The sequence below is a fragment of the Triturus cristatus genome, chromosome 8 (assembly GCF_964204655.1).
Source record: "Triturus cristatus chromosome 8, aTriCri1.1, whole genome shotgun sequence".
Lineage (NCBI taxonomy): Eukaryota > Metazoa > Chordata > Amphibia > Caudata > Salamandridae > Triturus > Triturus cristatus.
The window spans coordinates 19,734,224-19,759,273 of record NC_140591.1 but is presented as its reverse complement, the minus strand read 5'-3'; the positions used below and the strand labels follow the sequence as shown (position 1 = coordinate 19,759,273).

Here is a 25,050-nt window from a genome sequence, read left to right as displayed (position 1 = left end):
CGCTGTGCTTCTAGCCTTCATGAGTATGGTCTCCACTGATGATAGTATTGACGATGCACAACGCCCACGCTGTGCTTCTAGCCTTCATGTGTGTGGTCTCCACTGACGATAGTATTGACGATGCACAATGCCCACACTGGGATTCTAGGCTTCATGAGTGTGGTCTCCACTGACGATAGTATTGTCGATGCACAACGCCCACGCTGGGATTCTAGCCTTCATGAGTGTGGTCTCTACTGGGGATAGTATTGACAATGCACAATGTCCATGCTGTGCTTCTAGCCTTCATGAGTGTGGTCTCTACTGGGGATAGTATTCACGATGCATAACGCCCACACTGTGTTTCTAGCCTTCTTGAGTGTGGTTTCCACTGACAATAGTGTTGACGATGCACAACGCCCACACTGTGCTTCTAGCCTTCATGAGTGTGGTCTCCGCTGACGATAGTATTGACAAGGCACTATGCTCATGGTGTGCTTCTAGCCTTCCTGAGTGTGGTCTCCATTGACAATAGTATTGGTGATGCACAACACCCACGCTGTGCTTCTAACCTTCATAAGTGTGATCTCTACTGACGATTGTATTGATGATGCACAACACCCTCGCTGTGCTGTTAGCTGTCATGAGTGTGGTCTCTGGTGACAATAGTATTGACAATGCACAACAGCCACACTGTACCTGTACCCTTCCTGAGTTTTATCTCTACTGGGTATAGTTTTCACAATGCACAATGTCCATGCTGTGATGCTAGCCTTCATGAGAGTGGTCTCCGCTGACGATAGTATTGATGATGACCAACGCTCACGCTGTGCTTCTAGCCTTCCTGAGTGTTGTCTCCACAGATGATAGTATTGACGGATAGTATTGACGATGCACAACACCCGCGCTGTTCTTCTAGCCGTCATGAGTGTGGTCTTCACTGAGAGTATTATTGATGATGCACAACACCCACGCTGTGATTCTAGCCTTCATGGGTGTGGTCTCCGCTGACGATAGTATTGACAAGGCACAATGCCTACACTGTGCTTCTAGCCTTCTTGAGGGTGGTCTCCACTGACAATAGTGTTAACCATGCACAACGCCCACGCTGTGCTTCTAAACTTCATGAGTGTGGTCTCCACTGACGTTAGTATTAACGATGCACAACGCCCATGCTGTGCTTCTAACCTTCATGAGTGTGGTCTCCACTGACGTTAGTATTAACGATGCACAATGCCCATGCTGTGCTTCTGGCCTTCCTGGGTGTGGTCTCCACTGACCATAGCATTGACGATGCACAACACCCATGCTGTGCTTCTAGCCTTCATGAGTGTGGTCTCCGCTGACGATAGTATTGACGATGCACAACACCCACGCTGTGCTTCTAGCCTTCCTGAGTGTGGTCTCCGCTGACGATAGTATTGATGATGCACAACGCCCACGCTATGCTCCTAGCCTTCCTGAGTGTGGTCTCCGCTGACCGGCCCTTTGTTACTTACCTTCAAACCTCTGATCCAAGATGATCTAGAAATTAATAACATCAGGAACCAATATATCTCGATTGCCCCAAGCTGACCTAAATATGCCATATGTTACCTAGCCTGCACTGCCAGACATTGCTTTCCAGGAATGAAGATGGTAGTTAACTAACTCTTCCATTGCTGCACATGTGGTTTTGACTTCTGAAGTCATCCATTTTGACTCCGTAGGAATAATGAAGGAGTTAAGTTGGCACTCTGCTAGTTCATCTTCCACCTTCAAGTGGAAGGGATTTTGCATTAGGTGCAGATAGAAAACATTTGCTGTTCTTTGTTGCTAGGAGTGGACGATGCTTGTCCAGCTGCTGCGTTTGGCTAGGAGAGGGTTGCAACTTTCTTTCCTAACAGGATGAAATCTAATCAAGACAATTTCATGGCAATGTTCATAAATAAATATGTCTTAAATGAACAGTGAAAAGCTATTTAACCCGTTAGTGGACCTCCCTAAACCCACCCTACCTCCCTCTCATGGGACCTTAATATTGTTATTGCTAATTTGTTGGTGTAACGCCTGGATACGCACGTGCATGATTAGCTGAACTATATAAATCTAAATTGATTGATTGATTGGTTTCTAAATCTGACACTGTACATGAAGCAGAGTTGAAGTTCCTTTCTGGTGGCTATTACGTCATCAACAGGTCTTAGCAAAATCCTGATATTTCAAACATGTCCTTCATTATTTTTCACAAGAACAAGGTGATGCTGAGAACCCACTCTTTGTGTCTTGCCAAAATTGTGTCCGAGTTTCACTTTAGTCAAGCAGTATCTTTGCTGTGTATTTGCAAATATGTCTGCTCCGCCCACCCGCGCACTTCGCCTTTATATGGCGACCGTGCGAACGCGCAGCGGTCACGCGCAGCGGGCGCGCCGATTGTGCGCCGAAGGCGCGCCAAAGGTAAGCCCGTCTGCGCCCGTCCGCGACCGGATCGCGCCCAGCGCCAGGACCCCTGGCCCCCGTAGACCCCGACCGACCCGCCTGACGTACTCCGCCGCCACCCTCATCGCTCTCAACTCCGGCCGACTCCCAGAATGCCACCAAGCCACACCACGACGCACCCACGGACCCTTCAGCTGCCACGCCTGCAAATTCACCTGCATCCGGACCTGCCTCACACCAGCACCCGCCAAGTCGAACACCAGCAGCACCCACCTCAAGTGCATCCTGCTCAACACCCGCTCCGTCCACAGACACGCCATCGAACTCTGGAACCTCCTAGACGCCACAGCCCCTGACGTTGCCTTCCTCACGGAGACCTGGATGAACGCCTCTTCAGCTCCCGACATCGCCATCGCTATCCCAGAGGGCTACAAGATCGTCCGGAGGGACCGCAACGCCAACCAGATGGGAGGAGGCATCGCCATCATCCACAAGAACACCATCCGTCTCACGACCAGCACCGACAACACCCTGACCACCGCCGAACACCTGCATTTCCAGATCCACACCAACCCGAACACCACCCTCAGAGGCACCCTGATCTACCGACCCCCTGGACCACGCACACAATTCAGCGAGGACATCGCCGACTTCGTCAGCCCGCATGCCCTCCCCTCCTCTGACTACATCCTCCTGGGGGACCTCAACTTCCACCTGGAGAACAACAACGACCGCAACACCACCACCCTGCTGGACAACCTCGCCAACCTGGGACTCAAGCAACTGGTGTCCACCCCCACCCACCTCGCCGGACACACACTCGACGCAGTCTTCTCTTCCAGCACAGACATCGACTTCAGCCACACCACAGAGCTTCAATGGACGGACCACAGCTGCGTCCACTTCACCTTCAAGAGAACGACGACCCACCACCACCAGCAACAGGCCGCCCGCAGAAGCTGGAACAAGATCACAGCAGACCAGCTCGCCACCTCCCTGAGCCAGCACCCTCCTGCCAGCTCAGCGAACCCCAGCCAGGCCGCCGACAACCTCACGAAGTGGATCAGCATCTGCGCGGACGAGCTCGCCCCGCTGAGGACCCCGCCCAGCAGACCCGGCAGCAAGAAAGCCCCGTGGTTCACCGACGAACTCAAGAGCTCCAAGAAGAACTGCCGAGCCCTCGAGAAAGTCTGGAGAAGGGAACCTACACCGGACAACAGGACCTCCTTCAAGCTTGCCACCCGGAAGCACCACCAGCTGATCCGCGCCGCCAAGAAAACAGCATTCAAGGAACGGTTGGACAACAACGCACACAACTGCAAGGAACTCTTCAACATCGTGAAAGAGCTTTCCAACCCCAGCGCAGGAAACAACGACATCACCCCATCGCAAGACCTCTGCAACTCCCTCGCTTCATACTTCCACAACAAGATCGCGGACATACACAACAGCTTCAACAACCAACCAACGCACACCATGACCGAACAATCACCCCCCACCACCACCCTCCACGCCTGGACCCCGATCAGCACCGAAGACACCATCCGCACGATGAACTCCATCCACTCCGGATCACCGACCGACCCCTGCCCTCACCACGTCTTCAACAAGGCCGACGCTGTCATCGCACCCCACCTGCGAGACATCATCAACACATCTTTCGACACCGCCACCTTCCCTGAGAGCTGGAAACACGCCGAACTCAGCGCTCTACTCAAGAAACCAACAGCGGACCCCACCGAACTCAAGAACTACCGCCCCATCTCGCTCCTCCCGTTTCCAGCCAAAGTCATCGAGAAGACCGTCAACAAGCAGATGGCCGCCTTCCTCGAGACGAACGGATCCCTCGACCCCTCACAGTCCGGCTTCCGAGCCAATCACAGCACCGAGACCGCCCTCATCGCCGCCACCGATGACATCCGAGCCCTGATGGACAATGGAGAAACAGCGGCCCTCATCCTCCTAGACCTTTCCGCGGCATTCGACACGGTCTGCCACCACACCCTAGTACAGCGCCTCAGCAACATCGGAATCCAGGACAAGGCGCTGGAATGGATCATCTCCTTCCTCGACGGAAGAACACAGAGAGTCCGCCTACCACCGTACAAGTCAGAGGCCTCCGAAGTCATCTGCGGCGTCCCTCAAGGATCATCTCTGAGCCCCACCCTCTTCAACGTCTACATGAGCCCCCTCGCGGCCATCGTACGCAAACACAACCTCAGCATAATCTCCTACGCCGACGACACCCAGCTGATCCTCTCCCTGACCAACGACCCCGCCTCCGCCAGAGCCAACCTGCACGAAGGGATGAAAGAGGTAGCCGAGTGGATGACGACCAGCCGCCTGAAACTGAACTCTGACAAGACGGAGGTCCTCATCCTGGGCACTTCCCCCTCCGCCTGGGACGACTCCTGGTGGCCTCCCGCCCTGGGCACCGCACCCAAACCGACAGACCATGCACGCAACCTGGGCTTCATCCTGGACTCCTCCCTCTCCATGACCAGGCAAGTCAACAACGTCTCCTCGGCGTGCTTCAACATCCTACGCATGCTACGGAAGATCTTCCGGTGGATCCCCACCGAGACCAGGAAGACCGTCACCCAGGCCCTCGTCACCAGCCGACTGGACTACGGCAACGCCCTCTACGCCGGTACCACCGCCAAGCTCCAGAAGAGACTCCAGCGGATCCAGAACGCCTCAGCCAGACTCATCCTCGACATCCCACGAACCAGCCACATCACCGGACATCTGAGAGACCTTCACTGGCTCCCCGTCAACAAAAGAATCACCTTCCGCCTCCTCACCCACGCACACAAAGCCCTACACAACCAAGGCCCGAGCTACCTCAACAGCCGGATCAACTTCTACGCTCCCAAACGCCACCTCCGATCAGCCAACCAAGCCCTCGCCGCCGTCCCCCGCATCCGAAGAGCGACTACAGGAGGAAGATCCTTCTCCTACCTGGCCGCCAAGACCTGGAACTCCCTCCCGACCGACCTGCGCCTGACCCAAGACCACCTCTCCTTCAGGAAGAAGCTGAAGACCTGGCTGTTCGAACAGTAGCAGCACCCCCCCCCCCCCCCACCCCCAGCGCCTTGAGACCCTACGGGTATGTAGCGCGCTCTATAAGTGTCACTGATTGATTGATTGATTGAAGTAGCACGAATACACAGGTGTCTCCAGGGAGAGAACAAACCATATACTAAAACAGTGGAATGCAAACCATGGCCTAAGTCGAGACTGGACCCAGAAGACGTAGCAGAGCTGGCCACCCAAGGTAAGTACCCAGGAACCCCACAGAGGACGTCTGCAGAGTGGGAACATGACCGGCTGCTCAATACAAGTCAATGGATAGGTCGCAGTTGCAGTTTTTAAGAAGAAGGACCCTTCCCGGAGGACCCTGAAGACCCCCGTGGAAGATGGAAGGTTGGAGAGTCACCCCACCCGTGGATACCCCAAGAACCAGGATACTTACACCAGGGAGGTCATGTGTGTAGGTGCGAAGTGACGTTGGAAAGCACCGTAGACCACAATAGAGAACTTCAGTGAAGATGCCAGTGGCGAAGAAGGCGAAAGAGTCCGGTGGCACCCAAAGGTGGATTCAAGATGAGAGGTACCTGGAAGCAGAGGGGGCAGAGTCTATGCCTCTCAGGAGTGACCAGGAGGCACGGGAGACAAATGCCAATCGATATCAGAGATGCAGGAGAGTTGATGGTGTCCTTGAAGTTGCAGCTGTGCGGACTAGATGACACTCTGGAAGACCAGAAGCCGTTTATGAGCTGCTACACATCGGATGTCAAGAGCCAGGGGGTCAGTGTCTGTTGGGAGCACCAACAAGCCTTGGGAAAGGCAACCAACGTAGTATGCAAAAAAGGGTGCGGTGTCGGGACTAGCAAGGTCAAAGTGACTCAACATGAGTTGGTAATTCAGAGCAGGCCCTGAGCAAGCGGGGGAGGCCCCTGGAGCCAAAGAAGACCCTCAAGAGGACCCACAGGCCGAAGGCACAGGAGTCTCAAGAGGACCTCAAGCAGCTCACCAAATGATGAAGGCTCACGGTGCAGAGGATGCGGTGCAGGTGAAGATCTTGGTTGCAGGAGATGCTTCAGCCTGGAGCTTCTAGGAGCCCGAAGATCTCTGATGAAGTGAGTCAACAAGCCTTGGCAACATCAAGTCCATGCTGTGCACAGGGGTACTGCTCCAGCGGTTCCGACGAGGGATACTGACTTCAAACTTGCTGTGCAGATTGTGCAGGACTCAAGAGAGTTGCCGAATGACCACCTGTGTTGCTAAACCTTTCAGAGTCCGTAGGAGCTCAGGACCGCAGAGTTGTCAGCTTTGTTGTGGTGCCTGAAGATGCAGGGAAGTGACTCCTTCACTTCAAAGGAGATTCCTTCGGGTGTCTTGGATGTCCACAGACCTGTAGAAGAACCTGTATGGAGCACAGGCACAGATGACGCAGAGGACTGGCAGGACAACGAGACCAGGAGCAGCAGGAGTCTTCCCAGTTGCAGTCTCGGTTCCCAAAGTCCAGCAAAGTCCAAAGTGCCCAGATGGTTGAAGATGAAGTGTTTTCGGATCTGAATCTTGTCCCACAATGAATCTAAGGAACCACCAACAGGTAAGCCCGTAAGTACCCTAAGGAAGAGGTTGGGAAGATTCAGTGGACCCTCCCACAGGAGGGGCTGGACAGTGGGGAGGATACGCCCATGTCCTTTGTCCAGTTTCTCGCCAGAGCAGGAGCCAACGGCTCCATGAACTGGTTTCAACTGGAGTATGCAAGGAGGGTACCAAATGTGCCCTTCAAAGCAGCCTAGTGGCGCTGGCAATTGCCCACACCCTGTCCCAGTACACTATGGGCCAGATGTACAAGCATTTGCTTTTGCGACTCGCAAATTGCAAAAAATTGTGAGTCGCACTGTTAGCGATTCCTAAAGGGGTCGCAAAATGCGAGGCTCGTGAATATTAATGAGCCACTTGTAATTTGCGACCCCATTGGGAAACCCGTTTGCACATGCAAAAATACGTTGTACACCTGGCCCTAAGTCCTATCTGGGAGGTGGTGTGACAAGAAACCTATTGTCCAGTCTTCCCCTGGTCAAACTTGGATCAGCAGCAGGGGGGCAGAATCATGTCCCTGGTCGGCAGGAGCCATAGTTTGCAGTCCGGCTCTAGAAGACTGGTACCGGGAGAACTGAGGGCCACCCGGAGGAGCTTTACATTGCTTTCCAACATGTTTGATACCAAACGCGACAGGGTTCGTCACAGCCAGTTTAGAGTTAGCCATCGCGTAATAATGCATGGATACTCTATATATGGTAACGGCTGATGCACTTACAACTCAGGAGAATGGACTCCGTGGATTGTAGGGGTGTCCTGCTCATGCAGGGGCTCCCTCACACTTATAACCCAGCACCCTTCAGGATTGAAAGGCCTGCCTTAGCGGTGACTTATAGGTTTTAAGTGCAGTGACCTCAGATTTAAGGAAACTTATATCAGTCATATGTGGTGCTAGCAGCAGCTTACATATGCTGCACTGACAGGCCTGTAGTCACAATGTGAGTGGTTTCCCTTGGGTGGCATTATACATGCTTCGACCCACTGGGGACCCCTGGTGTACCTATGTCGAGTGTACCTTAGTACCATATACTAGCGACTTACAACTGTACATCAGTAGCCAATCTGGAGGGTACGTTCCTAAGCACTCACCATGCCCAATTTTGGGAAGAAGCACAGAGACTGGGCTCCTAATTAGCAGGAACCCAGACTAGTCAGAAAAACATAATTACACCAGCAAAAAGTGGGGGTTACACATTGCTCGACAATAGGTTAATTTATTTTTCAGCTGATAATCTGTGTATGCTGAACTTCGTCTAAAAGTTGGGACTGTCTGTTCTTGTCCATAGCTTATATATCAGGAATCCATTACATGAAATCTTAAAGACGTTTTGAGTGCAGAACTCAAGATAGTGATCTGTTTTGCAATGGTTCAAAATGCCAGCGGTCTGCTAATTGAACATGCTCTCTCAGAGCTTTAGCAAGCCTCACCTTGCTGGGGCCTTAAGGAGTGGGCCTGATATACATTCCGGACAGCAGACACCCACTATTGGAGAAAAAGGCTGTGGACCCTGGGTTGATACCTTGTTTCTGGCTGCTGTAACACTGTAGCAGAGAGCTCCTATGCGGCCGATGGAGGATCAATATAGCACTGCTCTGGACGGTGTTGGTGGTGAGCGTGGAGTACACTTGATGCCTGTCTGCTGACCAGGGTGAGTCTGCTTATCATGGAAGGAAATGAGATGGAATACTAAATCTGTCTCTGTGATACCAGGCAGCTGACTGTAGCGCAAGAACCTAAGGGGAGTCCTAACGGTGATAAGATGGGAGCTAGGGCTGGGTGGGCCTGGAATTGAGCCCCCACGGAATGACTGCCGGTATATAGCACGATCAGTATGACTCTCAAACCACCAAGATTACTCTTTATTCTAATTTGATAGATGGAGTGCCACTGAGTTTATAATCCCTGGGGAGATGCCCCATATAAACATTAAAGACAGAGACAAGAAAATGAAAGATAACCTTTTCTAAAGGTGAGACTCAGAATATTATGAAGAGGATTTCTCTACTGGAGTCATCCGTGCCTTAATATAACAACACAGGTACCGTAAAATCTGAAACTACAGCTTCCTTGCATGGCACAAAAGCGTGTCCCCTTTATATGGTTGGGTGGTTAGCGATGACGTGGACTTCCCCTTTTTTCCACCACCTTCTTCCCTCTAAGCATGGCTGTGGGAGGTGTCATACTTACATTTTAATAAAACAGCTTCTTTTCAGTGGTTGTCTTAAATTGCATTAGAAAATGCAGCATTCCTTGTGCTCTGGATGGTGCCTTTCAGTGAATCTGACTGTGCTTCTTCTTAATAAATAGTATGGACAATGCACTATGCCCACGCTGTGCTTCTAACCTTCCTGAGTGTGGTCTCCACTGATGATAGTATTGACGATGCACAACACCCATGCTGTGCTTCTAACCTTCATGAATGCGGTCTCCACTGGCGATAATATTGACGATGCACAACGCCCATGCTGTGCTTCTAGCCTTTATGAGTGTGGTCTCCGCAGATGATAGTATTGACGATGCACATCGCCCATGATATGCTTCTAGCCTTCAAGAGTGTGGTCTTCGCAGGCAATAGTATTGACGATGCACATCGCCCACACTGTGCTTCTAGCCTTCATGAGTGCGGTCTCCGCTGAAGATAATATTGACGATGCAAAATGCCCGTGCTGTGCTTCTAGCTTTCCTGAGGGTGGTCTCCACTGATGATAGTATTGACGATGCAAAACACCCATGCTGTGCTTCTAGCCTTCCTGAGCGTGGTCTCCACTCACGATAGTATTGACGATGCAAAACACCCACGCTGTGCTTCTAGCCTTCATGAGTATGGTCTCCACTGATGATAGTATTGACGATGCACAACGCCCACGCTGTGCTTCTAGCCTTCATGTGTGTGGTCTCCACTGACGATAGTATTGACGATGCACAATGCCCACACTGGGATTCTAGGCTTCATGAGTGTGGTCTCCACTGACGATAGTATTGTCGATGCACAACGCCCACGCTGGGATTCTAGCCTTCATGAGTGTGGTCTCTACTGGGGATAGTATTGACAATGCACAATGTCCATGCTGTGCTTCTAGCCTTCATGAGTGTGGTCTCTACTGGGGATAGTATTCACGATGCATAACGCCCACACTGTGTTTCTAGCCTTCTTGAGTGTGGTTTCCACTGACAATAGTGTTGACGATGCACAACGCCCACACTGTGCTTCTAGCCTTCATGAGTGTGGTCTCCGCTGACGATAGTATTGACAAGGCACTATGCTCATGGTGTGCTTCTAGCCTTCCTGAGTGTGGTCTCCATTGACAATAGTATTGGTGATGCACAACACCCACGCTGTGCTTCTAACCTTCATAAGTGTGATCTCTACTGACGATTGTATTGATGATGCACAACACCCTCGCTGTGCTGTTAGCTGTCATGAGTGTGGTCTCTGGTGACAATAGTATTGACAATGCACAACAGCCACACTGTACCTGTACCCTTCCTGAGTTTTATCTCTACTGGGTATAGTTTTCACAATGCACAATGTCCATGCTGTGATGCTAGCCTTCATGAGAGTGGTCTCCGCTGACGATAGTATTGATGATGACCAACGCTCACGCTGTGCTTCTAGCCTTCCTGAGTGTTGTCTCCACAGATGATAGTATTGACGGATAGTATTGACGATGCACAACACCCGCGCTGTTCTTCTAGCCGTCATGAGTGTGGTCTTCACTGAGAGTATTATTGATGATGCACAACACCCACGCTGTGATTCTAGCCTTCATGGGTGTGGTCTCCGCTGACGATAGTATTGACAAGGCACAATGCCTACACTGTGCTTCTAGCCTTCTTGAGGGTGGTCTCCACTGACAATAGTGTTAACCATGCACAACGCCCACGCTGTGCTTCTAAACTTCATGAGTGTGGTCTCCACTGACGTTAGTATTAACGATGCACAACGCCCATGCTGTGCTTCTAACCTTCATGAGTGTGGTCTCCACTGACGTTAGTATTAACGATGCACAATGCACATGCTGTGCTTCTGGCCTTCCTGGGTGTGGTCTCCACTGACCATAGCATTGACGATGCACAACACCCATGCTGTGCTTCTAGCCTTCATGAGTGTGGTCTCCGCTGACGATAGTATTGACGATGCACAACACCCACGCTGTGCTTCTAGCCTTCCTGAGTGTGGTCTCCGCTGACGATAGTATTGATGATGCACAACGCCCACGCTATGCTCCTAGCCTTCCTGAGTGTGGTCTCCGCTGACCGGCCCTTTGTTACTTACCTTCAAACCTCTGATCCAAGATGATCTAGAAATTAATAACATCAGGAACCAATATATCTCGATTGCCCCAAGCTGACCTAAATATGCCATATGTTACCTAGCCTGCACTGCCAGACATTGCTTTCCAGGAATGAAGATGGTAGTTAACTAACTCTTCCATTGCTGCACATGTGGTTTTGACTTCTGAAGTCATCCATTTTGACTCCGTAGGAATAATGAAGGAGTTAAGTTGGCACTCTGCTAGTTCATCTTCCACCTTCAAGTGGAAGGGATTTTGCATTAGGTGCAGATAGAAAACATTTGCTGTTCTTTGTTGCTAGGAGTGGACGATGCTTGTCCAGCTGCTGCGTTTGGCTAGGAGAGGGTTGCAACTTTCTTTCCTAACAGGATGAAATCTAATCAAGACAATTTCATGGCAATGTTCATAAATAAATATGTCTTAAATGAACAGTGAAAAGCTATTTAACCCGTTAGTGGACCTCCCTAAACCCACCCTACCTCCCTCTCATGGGACCTTAATATTGTTATTGCTAATTTGTTGGTGTAACGCCTGGATACGCACGTGCATGATTAGCTGAACTATATAAATCTAAATTGATTGATTGATTGGTTTCTAAATCTGACACTGTACATGAAGCAGAGTTGAAGTTCCTTTCTGGTGGCTATTACGTCATCAACAGGTCTTAGCAAAATCCTGATATTTCAAACATGTCCTTCATTATTTTTCACAAGAACAAGGTGATGCTGAGAACCCACTCTTTGTGTCTTGCCAAAATTGTGTCCGAGTTTCACTTTAGTCAAGCAGTATCTTTGCTGTGTATTTGCAAATATGTCTGCTCCTTCTGAGCAAGCACTGCATGTTAGAATTTTAGAGGCTAAAATTAAGAAAATTTAAATACAATGTATCCCATGTGGATTGCATTCTGCATTCGCGGTAGTCTGCCATCTGTGAGTGGTGCTCACAGTGCTCACTTTTCCTGCCTCGTAAGATATGTTGCCGCTTACACTCAGTACATTATCTATCACTATCATCCCATGATGGAGTAGGGCATCTTACTTATCTCTAACCCTATCTCCATCTGTGGTGATGCCAGCCCACCCTCCTCAATGCCTTGTACTGGTAAGCATCTGGACATTGTGAGTTGTTACCTGGGCTCCAGCCGTGCAGGGGCTAAGGATCTCCGCATATGTGAGTAGGGCTTTGCTTACGCAAATAACCTTTCTTCAAATACTAAAAAAGACCAATTCGGGAAATTGGTATTTGTATATTTTGCATTAGCTTGGGAAATTATTTTTTAAACGTTGTTCTGGTGTCGGCTCTACTCACTGGTGATTTTCAAAACGTTACACAGTACCATGCCCTTGATGCAAAACTATGGCTTCAGGTAAGCAATGTTTTTACTTCCAAACTGGAGTAAAAGGTACTATATGATCTTTGACTTTCAACTTGTACAATAGAAAAGATTGTCTTACAACAGCATGCATGCTCTATGTTTTATTATACTTTTGTTTTATCTTTGCTTTAGAATCTTAAAAGAAATGTTATTGTCTATGGTAATGAAAATGTTCTGAACATGTTAAATGTTTACAATATGTGGACACAATTTGGATTTTTGACATTAATGTGTGCTGAAGACCAACTATGTGTCTGCTCATATTTCAGATGAGGGAGAAGGAGAAGCGGAGGCTTCATTGGGTGAGGGCGAGGCTCCATTGGACGAGACCGAGGCTTCATTGGACGAGGCCGAGGCTTCATTGGAGGAGGCTCCATTGGACGCTGAAGAGGCTCCGTTGGATGCTACTGAAGCTTCATTAGATGAGAATGAAGCTCCACATGACGCGACTGAAGCTCCACATGACGCGACTGATGCTCCACCGCACCCAGCTGAAGTGCCACGTGATCCTTCACAGACTGTAACCTCAGATGTTGCGGCCACATCCCCTGGGGCAGATGACACCTGAGAAAGTTACTTCAATTCATCACAAGAAAAGCCAACAAAAGGTGAGGATTCGCAGCCTTAGATGGGCACAGGCTCCCTCAGCTTAAGAATTAACACTCTCTAACCAGGGTCACAAGCAGTTTCAAATTCCCTTTGTTGATTTGCTTACAGGGGCTGTAACCCCATTCAACCTGCTTGGAGTCGTAACTCCTCCTACTCTCTTGTCGATACAACTAGATCTGAGCAAACTTCTGTACAGGGCTGCATAGTGTTTCTCCTTGAAGTAAATGTCTCCTAGAGTTTAGCTTGGTTCCACAATCATATCTGTGGGCAGAACAATTGTAGTAATGGAGATTAGTAGTAAGTCATCGGAGCATTACCTCCTTCACGGTCTCAGTTGATCCTCGTTGAGGATATACAGTGCCTAGATATCCTCCACTGAACAAAAAGAGCCACAAACTTCCATATGCGAGCAGAATCTTCACTATACGGCACCACAACAAGCTCATGAATAAAAGGCATCCTCTGCCTGCAGCATAAAAGCGAGACCCCGCTTTCCGAGGGGGGCTTCTGACATAGCCATTGAGTTAAATCCGCTTCCTGAAAAGTTTTCTAAGTCACTCGCTTACTTGATATTTGTCATCAAGGTATTTTTCCTCTAGGGTTAGATCCTATCTTCCTAGCTTCCCTTCTTTCATTCTTCATTCCTTTGCCTATGTCGCCCTATTTTTCCTTCTTCTCACCCTCTTTACTATTGTACGGCTGATCGTTTGAGACCCCTTAACCCCCAATCTGTTGTCTCTCATACCCTTCCCATCATACTCCTTTCACTCTTTCTCCCCATCCCCATCCCTTTTTGTTCCTTCCTATTGCCCTTGTTGATCCTTGTTTTTTTCTGTTTGTTCTGAAGGTCCCTTCTTACAACATCTCCTTTTTTCATTCACAGATTTCTTTTCGCTCTCTCTTTTAAGGTGACTTTGGGCCATATGTATGAAATTTCCATTTTGCATTTTCTAAATAGCGAATCCCAAGAAATCTCTATTTAGGAAATGAAAATAGAATGTACAAAAATTGAAATTTCCTACAGCAATTCCTACAGATTAGGCTTCACTATTAGGAAACTGATGTTTAGGAAATGCTAAAGCATTCGGCCTATAGGTACATATAGTTTTGCATTTCCTAATTTGCGATTTCCTAATAGGAAATTGCTCATTAGGAAATGCTAAACCAAGGGTGCCTATGTGCCTAAGCCCCCGCCCCCCTTGCTGCACACCAGAAACAAATGGTGTACAAGTAAAGCACACCAATGCCCTAGGGGCAAGTGCACGCTACATGGCACTTTAAAAAATGAATTTTTTAATTGCACATTGTATTGTATTGTAATTGCATTTATATAGCGTTTACTACCCTTGACGAGGTGTCGAAAGGCTTTTTCAGCAAGTAGCACGCTGCTCCGGAACCCAAGAAGGATTAGTGTTGAATTAGTATAGTGAAATATGAAAGTAATTTGAGCGGTGGATAGGTTAGATGGTTACCTTTCAACTTGCAGTCGATGGTAATAGCATTTCCTAAATGCCCAATTTCCATTTAAGACATGCTTTGTACATGTGCTTAGGAAGTCGCAAATAGGAAATCCCTAGTTGCAATTTCCTATTTAGGGAATCACAAAATGTGATTTCTACTGGGTAGAAATTGCATTTTGCGATTCCCTTTCTGCCTTTGTATATATGGAAAGGCAATTTGGCATTTCTGAACAGCCATTAAGGACTGCTAAATCCTTTTGGACAGATGGCCCAATGTTCGTCACTGGCTCCTAACTTTTCCTGTTAGCTTGATTTCTTTGTACTGCCCTTGTTTGACTTTTCACCACGCTGCCAATCCCTCCCCTTCACTTGCAACCCCTTTTTACCATTCTTCCATCCACCTGCTCTTTTCTAGATTTCTCTGTAGGTGCCACTGGAGAAACAAGTACCAAAAACAGTACTGCCACCCTAAAACCTTTTGCTTTTTACTGCTTATTGTCTTTTTAATGTATCTTGCAGAAACTTTCACTCCCTTTTGTTTTGGGAATTATGTTTTTGTGCAGTCATGACATTTTAAAAATTATAATCGGGACCAGGGATTTTATACCGGTACCGAGGTAGAGCACGGTCCCATGTGGGAAGTCAGCTTCCTCGGGAGGCTCTGAAAAGGACTCCTTCCAAAAGATAACCCAAAGAAGAGAATCTGTGCCATCAATGAAGTGTGCCTCCCTTAGGAGAGAGTACCTGGATTATATACATCGTTCTACAGAGGAGGGCTTTGCCCAGTCACTCGGCTCAACCTATCAGTCTAAGACGAAGAAGCTCCTGTAACGTGATTTCCCAAGACCATCAACGTGCCCGAAATGATGTCGGATGCAAGTCTGAGATGTCCAGTGTCCGGTAGAGCCTCTGCAAGGTACATAAATAACAAGTGCTGGGATTTGGGCAGTTTCAGTTGCCCTAACACCTCCCTGGAGCAATCATCATAATTTTCTGATGGATACTTCTAATCGTAGATTCCTCACCTTTTGAATATCCCCAGGCACCAGGCTGGTTTCGTAAAATGTCACCATAGCCCCTGTGCACCTCTAGGTGGCATTGTGTGGCTCTGCCTAGACTCTGCTCAGGAAGTGATGGATGTAACCCCATAGAGGGGCCACCCAAGCGTGCTGACGTCAGTTCCTTACTTTCCGTGCCTCCGTACGTCGAGCTGGAGCTAGCTCCTCCTTTTTTCTTGTTAGCTGATGAACTTTTTTCCAAATGTAGTTCCAGTGTGCAGGGAAATATGTCTGCTCTTTAAACTGCATGGTTTAAACCTTATAGGGATAGTCACAAACAAATGTCTGTGACAGATTCCCACGAGGCTGATGAATCCGAAAGCGCTCTGTGATCACAAAGCCAAGCTGCATTACGCCGAACACTGCAGAAAGTCGTGTAATGCCCGTTCCCACTCGAAGTTGAAGGCAAGGACTCGTCTGGCTCTCTGGGCCGGCCCCACAACAGGTCATAGTCACGACTCAAGTCTTTGGGTATGTACAAGTAAAAAAAAAAGCACAAGAAATCCAAGCAGGCCTTGTACCAGCCTTGCTACACTTCATCTGAGAAGTCGTAAGGACAGCAAGATGTTCCCTGGTCTCACTCTTGGTAAACTACTGAGCAACCAATTCTGCAACTAGTCAAAATGCACCCTGAAATTACGGGTCTGTCAAAAACACCACAGCAGTTTGAGGTGGTCAAGGAGGCCATGCTCTGCATGTTTGGCACCCTGTCACCTCCTTCTGGTTACTTGGGCCTACAACACTCCAATGGGGTGGAAACGTGCCCTGACAAGGGGCTGGTCAAACCTCCTTGTCCTGCCAAAAAGGAATCTGCTTTGTTCGCCATGTTCATCAGATGGGAGGCAAACGTTTAGGATCTACAGTTACCTTCCTTTGAGGTAAAAACCAATGTCCTCATGGGCAACCCTCACTGGAGCCCTTACTGCCCTTCAAAGAAGCCCCAAAGGACACCCTCAAGGGCACTTGGAACAAATCCTGCTATTGCCCACCATTAAACATATTGGTGGCACATTGTCAGAGACCCACTCAGGGTGACCCTGCTTTTCTTATGCAGCACCCTACTCCAGAGAGCCTGGTAGTACAGGCTTCCACAACCTAGTCCTTCGTTCTGTCAATGCCAGCTGCTTGCTAGGCCCGTAGTCCGATGCTTTATGGGACTTTGCAGCTGAAATCTTGCCAGCAGTCCCAGAAGAATTCCACGCTAATTTGCGCACATCATTCAAGATGGCTAGGATGCAGCCAAGTACATCATCCAGTCAGACCTGGCTACAACAGACTGTTTAGGCAGTGCTGTTGGTACTACTGTGGAGTTCCAGCGCCACTATGGATAAGATCCTCAGACTTCTCGGGTGATGTTCAGGGATAACTCATAGGTATGTCATTTGACGGATCTCACCTCTTTGGCAAGAAGGCTGTCTCTGCCCTCAAGTGCTTTAAGGAAAGTAGAGATGCAGAGTGACCTCTCCATCTTTCCATACCTGCAAGGCAGTATGATCAGTAATTTCTCACCTTTCGAGACATGGTAGAGGTTTTGCTTACAGACAATGTCAAAGCCCAACAACAGGCACCCCAGTCCTTTCGGGGTCAGGGTATGGGATCAAAAAAACACTGTCCATGCCTACAGGGACAGTGAGCCTTCCTATTCTCAGCCCTTCTGGCAGCAGCCTCCTAGCTGCTTTAGTTGACTCTTAGTGGCACATGGCCACCCTGTCGCTGGCAGGATCAGACATTTTCTCCACAGGTGACAAATGATTACATCCAACAGGTGGATCCTGCAGATAGTTTAACAAGGCTATTCCCTGCCACTCCTTTCCATCCCACTGCAACTTTAACCCTCATCAGAGTGGCTTTCAGAGGACCATTTGTCTATTTCACTGCAGGAAGTTCAAACTCCTATGGATAAAAGAGTCATAGAGAGGGTGCCAACCTCGGAGAGCGGAACTGGGTGCTTCTTCCAATATGTCCTTGTGCCGACGAAGTGCAGAGGCCTTCACCCCATTCTAGACATTCAACCCTTCAATTTCGTCCTGCGGATGGACACATTCAAGATGCGCTCACTGGCCCAGGTTCTATCTGCCCTGGATCCCGGAGACTGGATGGTGGTGTTGGATCTGCAGGAACACTATTCCCATGTCCTCGTCCTCCAGGCCTAGAGATACTATGTGCAGATCAAGGTGGGCCACAAGCATTTTCAGTTTTTCGTACTCTCTTGTGGTTTCACCCGTGCTCCTCGGGTTATCACGAATGCGACGCCACTGGTCGCATGCCTAACTTAAAAGATCAGGGTAAAAGTCTTCCCCTTACCTCGATGGCTTAGTGTTGGAGCCACTATCACCACATTCAATTGTGGGCCACCTCTAGATGATGGCAAACCTCATTACATCTCTGGGGTTCACGATGAACCTGCCAAAAGCACATCAGACTCTTTCGCAGAAGATCCCTTTCATCCGAGCACTTCAGGGTCCTCCCTCTCGGTGGAGCCCAGGACATTCAGGTTGTGATTCCGATGTTTCAGTCTCTGTCCTGGGTCTCAGTGAGGATGGCTCTGAGACTTCTTGGTGTACAGGCCTTGTGCATCCTGTTTGTTGGCCATTCCTAATGGCACATGCGTCGTTTGCAGTGTGAACCGAAATCCCAATGGGCCCAGTATCAGAGGAACTGGTCAGATTCCAGCCTAGTTTTCGAGGAGACAGCAAAAGACCTGCAACGGTGGCTGCTTGACTACAGTTCGGCCAGCGGCAGACCCCTCTCCCTATCGCACCCAAAGCTTCCGGTGCTGACGGAGGCATCATTGCTGAGCTGGGAGGTCATCTAGAAGAGGTGGAGACCAGATCTCTCTGGTCTCCAGCAGAGTCCCGCCTCAACATCCCACTTGCTGGAGTTGCAGGCCATTCACTTGGCTTTGAAAGCCTTCCTACCATCCATCACGGAGAGGCTAGTTAAGGTCCTCATGGGCAACATATCCACATATAGTACTGCAAAAAACACGGCGACGGGGTCCTGAGCTCTGTGCCAGGAGGCCCTGTGCCTCTGAAATTGACTGGATTGTTAGGGAATCTCCCTAATAGTTCACAACCTGGCGGGATATTTAAACTGCAGTGCAGATAAACATAGTGGGCAACGCCTCGCAGATCACAAATAGCAGCTACAACTGCAGGTGGAGCAGGGCGTCTTCCAACAATGAGAAGAACCTTACATAGTGGGCAACGCCTCGCAGATCACAGATAGCAGCCACAACTCCAGGTGGAGCAGGGCGTCTTCCAACAATGGGAAGAACCTTAGATAGTGGGCAACGCCTCACAGATCACAAATAGTAGCCACAACTGCAGGCGGAGCAGGGCGTCTTCCAACAATGGGAAGAACCTTACATAGTGGGCAACGCATTGCAGATCACAAATAGCAGCTACAACTGCAGGCGGAGCAGGGCGTCTTCCAACAATGGATAGAACCTTACATAGTGGGCAACGCCTCGCAGATCACAAATAGCAGCTACAACTGCAGGCGGAGCAGGGCGTCTTCCAACAATGGGAAGAACCTTACATAGTGGGCAACGCCTCGCAGACCACAAATAGCAGCTACAACTGCAGGTGGAGCAGGGCGTCTTCCAACAATGGGAAGAAACTTACATAGTGGGCAACGCCTAGCAGATCACAGATAGCAGCCACAACTGCAGGTGGAGCAGGGCGTCTTCCAACAATGGGAAGAACCTTACATAGTGGGCAATTCATTGCAGATCACAAATAGCAGCTACAACTGCAGGCGGAGCAGGGCGTCTTCCAACAATGGGAAGAACCTTACATAGTGGGCAACGCCTCGCAGATCACAAATAGCAGCTACAACTGCAGGCAGAGCAGGGCGTCTTCCAACAATGGGAAGAACCTTACATAGTGGGCAACGCCTCGCAGATCACAAATAGCAGCTACAACTGCAGGCGGAGCAGGGCGTCTTCCAACAATGGGAAGAACCTTACATAGTGGGCAACGCCTCTCAGATCACAAATAGCAGCTACAACTGCAGGCAGAGCAGGGCGTCTTCCAACAATGGGAAGAACCTTACATAGTGGGCAACGCCCTCGCAGATCACAAATAGCAGCTACAACTGCAGGCGGAGCAGGGCGTCTTCCAACAATGGGAAGAACCTTAGATAGTGGGCAACGCCTCGCAGATCATAAATAGCAGCCACAACTGCAGGCGGAGCAGGGCTTCTTCCAACAATGGGAAGAACCTTACATAGTGGGCAACGCCTCGCAGATCACAAATAGCAGCCACAACTGCAGGCGGAGCAGGGCGTCTTCCAACAATGGGAAGAACCTTACATAGTGGGCAACCCCTCGCAGATCACAAATAGCAGCCACAACTGCAGGCGGAGCAGGGCGTCTTCCAACAATGGGAAGAACCTTACATAGTGGGCAACGCCTCGCAGGTCACAAATAGCAGCCCCAACTGCAGGTGGAGCAGGGCTTCTTCCAACAATGGGAAGAACCTTACATAGTGGGCAACGCCTCGCAGGTCACAAATAGCAGCCACAACTGGAGGTGGAGCAGGGCGTCTTCCAACAATGGGAAGAACCTTACATAGTGGGCAACGCCTCGCAGATCACAAATAGCAGCTACAACTGCAAGCGGAGCAGGGCGTCTTCCAACAATGGGAAGAACCTTACATAGTGGGCAACACCTTGCAGATCACAAATAGCAGCTACAACTGCAGGCAGAGCAGGGCGTCTTCCAACAATGGGAAGAACCTTACATAGTGGGCAACCCCTCGCAGATCACAAATAGCAGCCACAACTGCAGGCGGAGCAGGGCGTCTTCCAACAATGGGAAGAACCTTACATAGTGGGCAACGCCTCGCAGGTCACAAATAGCAGCCCCAACTGCAGGTGGAGCAGGGCTTCTTCCAACAATGGGAAGAACCTTACATAGTGGGCAACGCCTCGCAGGTCACAAATAGCAGCCACAACTGGAGGTGGAGCAGGGCGTCTTCCAACAATGGGAAGAACCTTACATAGTGGGCAACGCCTCGCAGATCACAAATAGCAGCTACAACTGCAAGCGGAGCAGGGCGTCTTCCAACAATGGGAAGAACCTTACATAGTGGGCAACACCTTGCAGATCACAAATAGCAGCTACAACTGCAGGCAGAGCAGGGCGTCTTCCAACAATGGGAAGAACCTTACATAGTGGGCAACGCCTCGCAGGTCACAAATAGCAGCCACAACTGCAGGTGGAGAAGGGCGTCTTCCAACAATGGGAAGAACATTACATAGTGGGCAACGCCTCGCAGATCACAAATAGCAGCCACAACTGCAGGCGGAGCAGGGCGTCTTCCAACAATGGGAAGAACCTTACATAGTGGGCAACGCCTCGCAGGTCACAAATAGCAGCCACAACTGCAGGTGGAGCAGGGCGTCTTCCAACAATGGGAAGAACCGTGGCTTGATCTCTTCGCCACCGCTGATAACATGCAGTGTCATCATTTTCATGCTTTGGAGTTCCCAAGAATGCTTGCTCTTGGAGACGCATTCAGTTTAAATTGGAGCATGGAACTCCTGTATGCCTTCCCGCCACTACCTCTCTTGTCGAAGTTCTGAAGAAGATTGAGACCTGCTGGGCCCGAGTCATCCAAGTGGCTCTGGATTGGGCCAGGACACTGTGGTGCCCAGAACTTCTGGGCATAAGCATCTGTTATTTGATCAGTCTGTCGCGTTGGGAGTATCTTCTGTTGCAGTACCAAGGCGGTGTCTTGCACCCAGGCCAGTGCGTTCTACACCTCCATGAGTGGAGATTGAAGGGCAGTAGTTGACTATATTCGATCTACCTCTCGAAGTAAGGGATGTCATCTTGGTGACAAGGCATCCTACTACAAAATCTTTTAATGTCGGACGATGTGACTGCTTTGCAGTTTGCTCTGGCACCTATATTATGGACATGTTCCAGCCAAAGAATTTGGATGTGTTATTGTTTGTTTTTGCTTTGGTCTAGCAAGGAATTACAGTGGGCACTCTTACAGGTTACCTGTCGGCCCCTTCAGCCTTTTTGTGGTTACTGGACCAGTGGTCCTTGATTGAATCACTTGTTGTGACGCGTTTGTCAAAGTTTTGGTCCACATGTTTTCCCAAAAGCCTTTCATGATGCCTCCGTGGAACCTTATTCTGGTCTTTACTCATATGTACTCTGCTTGGACCGTTGTATAGCTGTTCCGTGCGCCTCCTGACCCTGAAGATGGTTTTCCTCCTAGCGATTGCTTCCGCTCGTCACATGAGTGAGCTTCAAGCTGTTTCAGTACAGCCACACTACACTACCTTTCTGCTAGAACAAATTGGTGCCATGGACTAGAGTGGACTTTCTACCTAAGGTTGTGACTGCCTTTCACTTCAGTCAGTCCATCACAAGCCCTTCGTTCTTTGCTCCACCACCTCACCACTCGAAAGAGGAGGGGAGACTCTATTGTTTGGATCCCGTTGATCATACTACAGACTGCCGGGTAGATAGTCTGCTCTTTGTGCGATTTTCTGGGGCAAAGAAAGAAAGGCAGTGCAGAAGAGGATGCTGTACAGGTGGCTAGTCCTCTGTATCAAGATCTGCCAAGTGCGGCCAAGAGGCAGCGCAGAAGGGGATGCTCTACAGGTGGCTAGTCCTCTGCATCAAGATCTGCCAAGTGCGGCCAAGAGGCAGCGCAGAAGAGGATGCTTTCCAGGCAGATAGTGCTCTGCATCAAGATCTGCCAAGTGCGGCCAAGAGGCAGTGCAGAAGAGGATGCTTTCCAGGCAGATAGTGCTCTGCATCAAGATCTGCCAAGTGCGGCCAAGAGGCAGCGCAGAAGAGGATGCTTTCCAGGCAGATAGTGCTCTGCATCAAGATCTGCCAAGTGCGGCCAAGAGGCAGTGCAGAAGAGGATGCTTTCCAGGCAGATAGTGCTCTGCATCAAGATCTGCCAAGTGCGGCCAAGAGGCAGTGCAGAAGAGGATGCTTTCCAGGCAGATAGTGCTCTGCATCAAGATCTGCCAAGTGCGGCCAAGAGGCAGTGCAGAAGAGGATGCTTTCCAGGTAGATGGTGCTCTGCATCAAGAAGTGCCGCATGTGGCCAAGAGGCAGCGCAGAAGAGGACGCTGTCCAGGTGGATAGTTCTCTGCATCAAGTAGTGCCAAGTGTGGCCAAGAGGGAGCGCAGAAGAGGATGCTGTCCAGGCAGATAGTCCTCTGCATCAAGATCTGCCAAGTGCGGCCAAGAGGCAGTGCCGTGAAGGGTTGAGGGCTGACTCAAGCAGAGCCAAGGCTCCTACTACTGTGCTGGCATGCGGAATGCCTGTGCTGGATACTTGTCAGGCTGCTACGTGCTCATCTGTGCACACGCCGAGACACTACTGCAGTAGCTCTGCACTTTAGAAGTGTTTTCATTGACGTTCACAAAGCACTACTGCATTAAAAGCCACGTCCTGACAGGAAGAGCATTTTATCCATCCAGTCCTGCAGTATTGTTTGGACTAAGTCATTCCATAGACCAATCACTCTTTGTTCTCACTGAACATTAGAAGGATCATCCCTTTCTTGCCCACCCCCCCATTCCATGGAATAGCGGTAGCTTCCATCATCCCGTGTCATTATCCACCTGCTGCCCTAGTAGCTCTCTCACAGGTATGGGCCTAACTCGCATCACCAAGTCTACAGCACAAGAGGCACCTGAATACAGAATTGAAGAGTATGGGAACAGACGTAGAAGTGGCATGCGGCTATAGACCCACCCGCCCCCCCGTGGCGGCTCCTCCAGACAGGGAGCCTGAGGCAGCCAATGACAGACACCCAGAGGAGCTACGGTTCCATCATCTTTCGTACTCTACCGTTGTTTCAGTCCCGTAGAAGCTCTTCAAGGACCTATAAGGTCTCCTGCCTAGGTCCAGCCAGTCAATGCTCATTAAGGGCCAGGAGCAGCCTGGGGGTCTCTAGCTCAGGAAGTCCCTGAAAACCCAGATTAATGTGACACAGATACATATGGATGCACAGGGATAGAGCACCTCCAGATCGAGAAGTTGTAAGTAGAATTGGCAACTTCAAATGGTAGGGAGAGCGGCAAGGAAGGGGAAGAGGAGGTAGCAGCTGTCAAGTGTCTTTGCAAATAGTTGTTCTGGTCTGGCTAGTTACAGCTGTAGCTAGCCGCCATAACTCATGTCATCGATATATACCTGAAGGGGATTTGGGGCAGCCCCGGTTATCCATTGGCTGTTATGAAGCAGCCCCCGTTATCCATTGGCTGTTATAGGGCAGCCCCCGTTATCCATTGGTTGTTATGCGTCAGCCCTAATTTTCCATTGGCTGTTATGGGGCAGCGGTGGTTATCCATTGATGTTATGAGTCAGCCCCCTTCAGCTGTAATTTAAAAACTTGTCTTTCACATCTTGGAAAGGACCAGTGGAGTTTTCTTCTGCTAAGGTCATGCTGCTGGCTATGAGGTGTGGTAGTCTACCCTTTTCAGGAGCAGCAGAGGTTGTTAGGAACTATTTTTGCACATAAAAGCCTTTTTACCTATGCAGCAGCAGCAGCAGTCGGACAACGCAAGCAGCACTGAAGCCTCCCTCTAATTGTGATCAGTGAGTGAACTATTCGTGTGCTGCAACAGACAGCAGTCCTGCCGCAAAGAAGTGCAGCCGCGTACACTACCCAAAGACAATGTCATATAAAACATCCAGCACACGTCCGGAGCACAGTACAGTTGGAGCTCACAGCTTGGACCTAACTGCATGTTGTTAAGGCTGTGTTTGGATTGAGCTCCCTACTGCCGAACATTTTTATGGTCTTCTCGTAAAACACATTGGATATTGGCAAGATTGTGTCTGTACCGCTTTTTTTGATCACCTCTCGTGTCTACTGAAAAAAGTTTGTGAACAGACATTTTTGACTACAGAAAGTCATGAATTCGTAGCTCAAACTGTTTTGTGCTCCAGACTTGTGTTGGATAAAAGTCTTCTTATAAAGAAAGCCTTCCACTGAAAGCCACACATTGCACTTGCTAATGCTTGATGAATCTGGACAGCCCCATCTTTTCCCAGTCTGGTGTCACTGATCATATTTTACTGCAGCTGAGATTGCCCAATACATTCCATTGAACTCTGGACTAAGTAAGTTTGTTTGGATAGAATTGTGTCCATTCAAAGTGAAATAGGAGCACAGACACCCTCTGTCTAGACTCATGTGCATTCATTGGACTGTACCAATTGGGACACGTTTCCTCAATTTGCAGTGTGAG

At 49.5% G+C, this 25,050-nt stretch overlaps 1 protein-coding gene across 2 annotated transcripts in view; it reads left to right on the top strand.

Moving 5' to 3' along the window:
- The window catches only part of RSPH1 (radial spoke head component 1), a 230,371-nt gene that overhangs the window by 187,361 nt on the left and 17,960 nt on the right, over window positions 1-25,050 (top strand). For both annotated transcript variants that reach the window (XM_085620749.1, XM_085620750.1), the window contains one exon: window positions 12,955-13,293. In XM_085620749.1, the coding sequence (XP_085476875.1) occupies window positions 12,955-13,253 (299 nt within the window). In that variant the 3' untranslated portion in view covers window positions 13,254-13,293. The remainder of the gene's footprint in view (window positions 1-12,954; window positions 13,294-25,050) is intronic.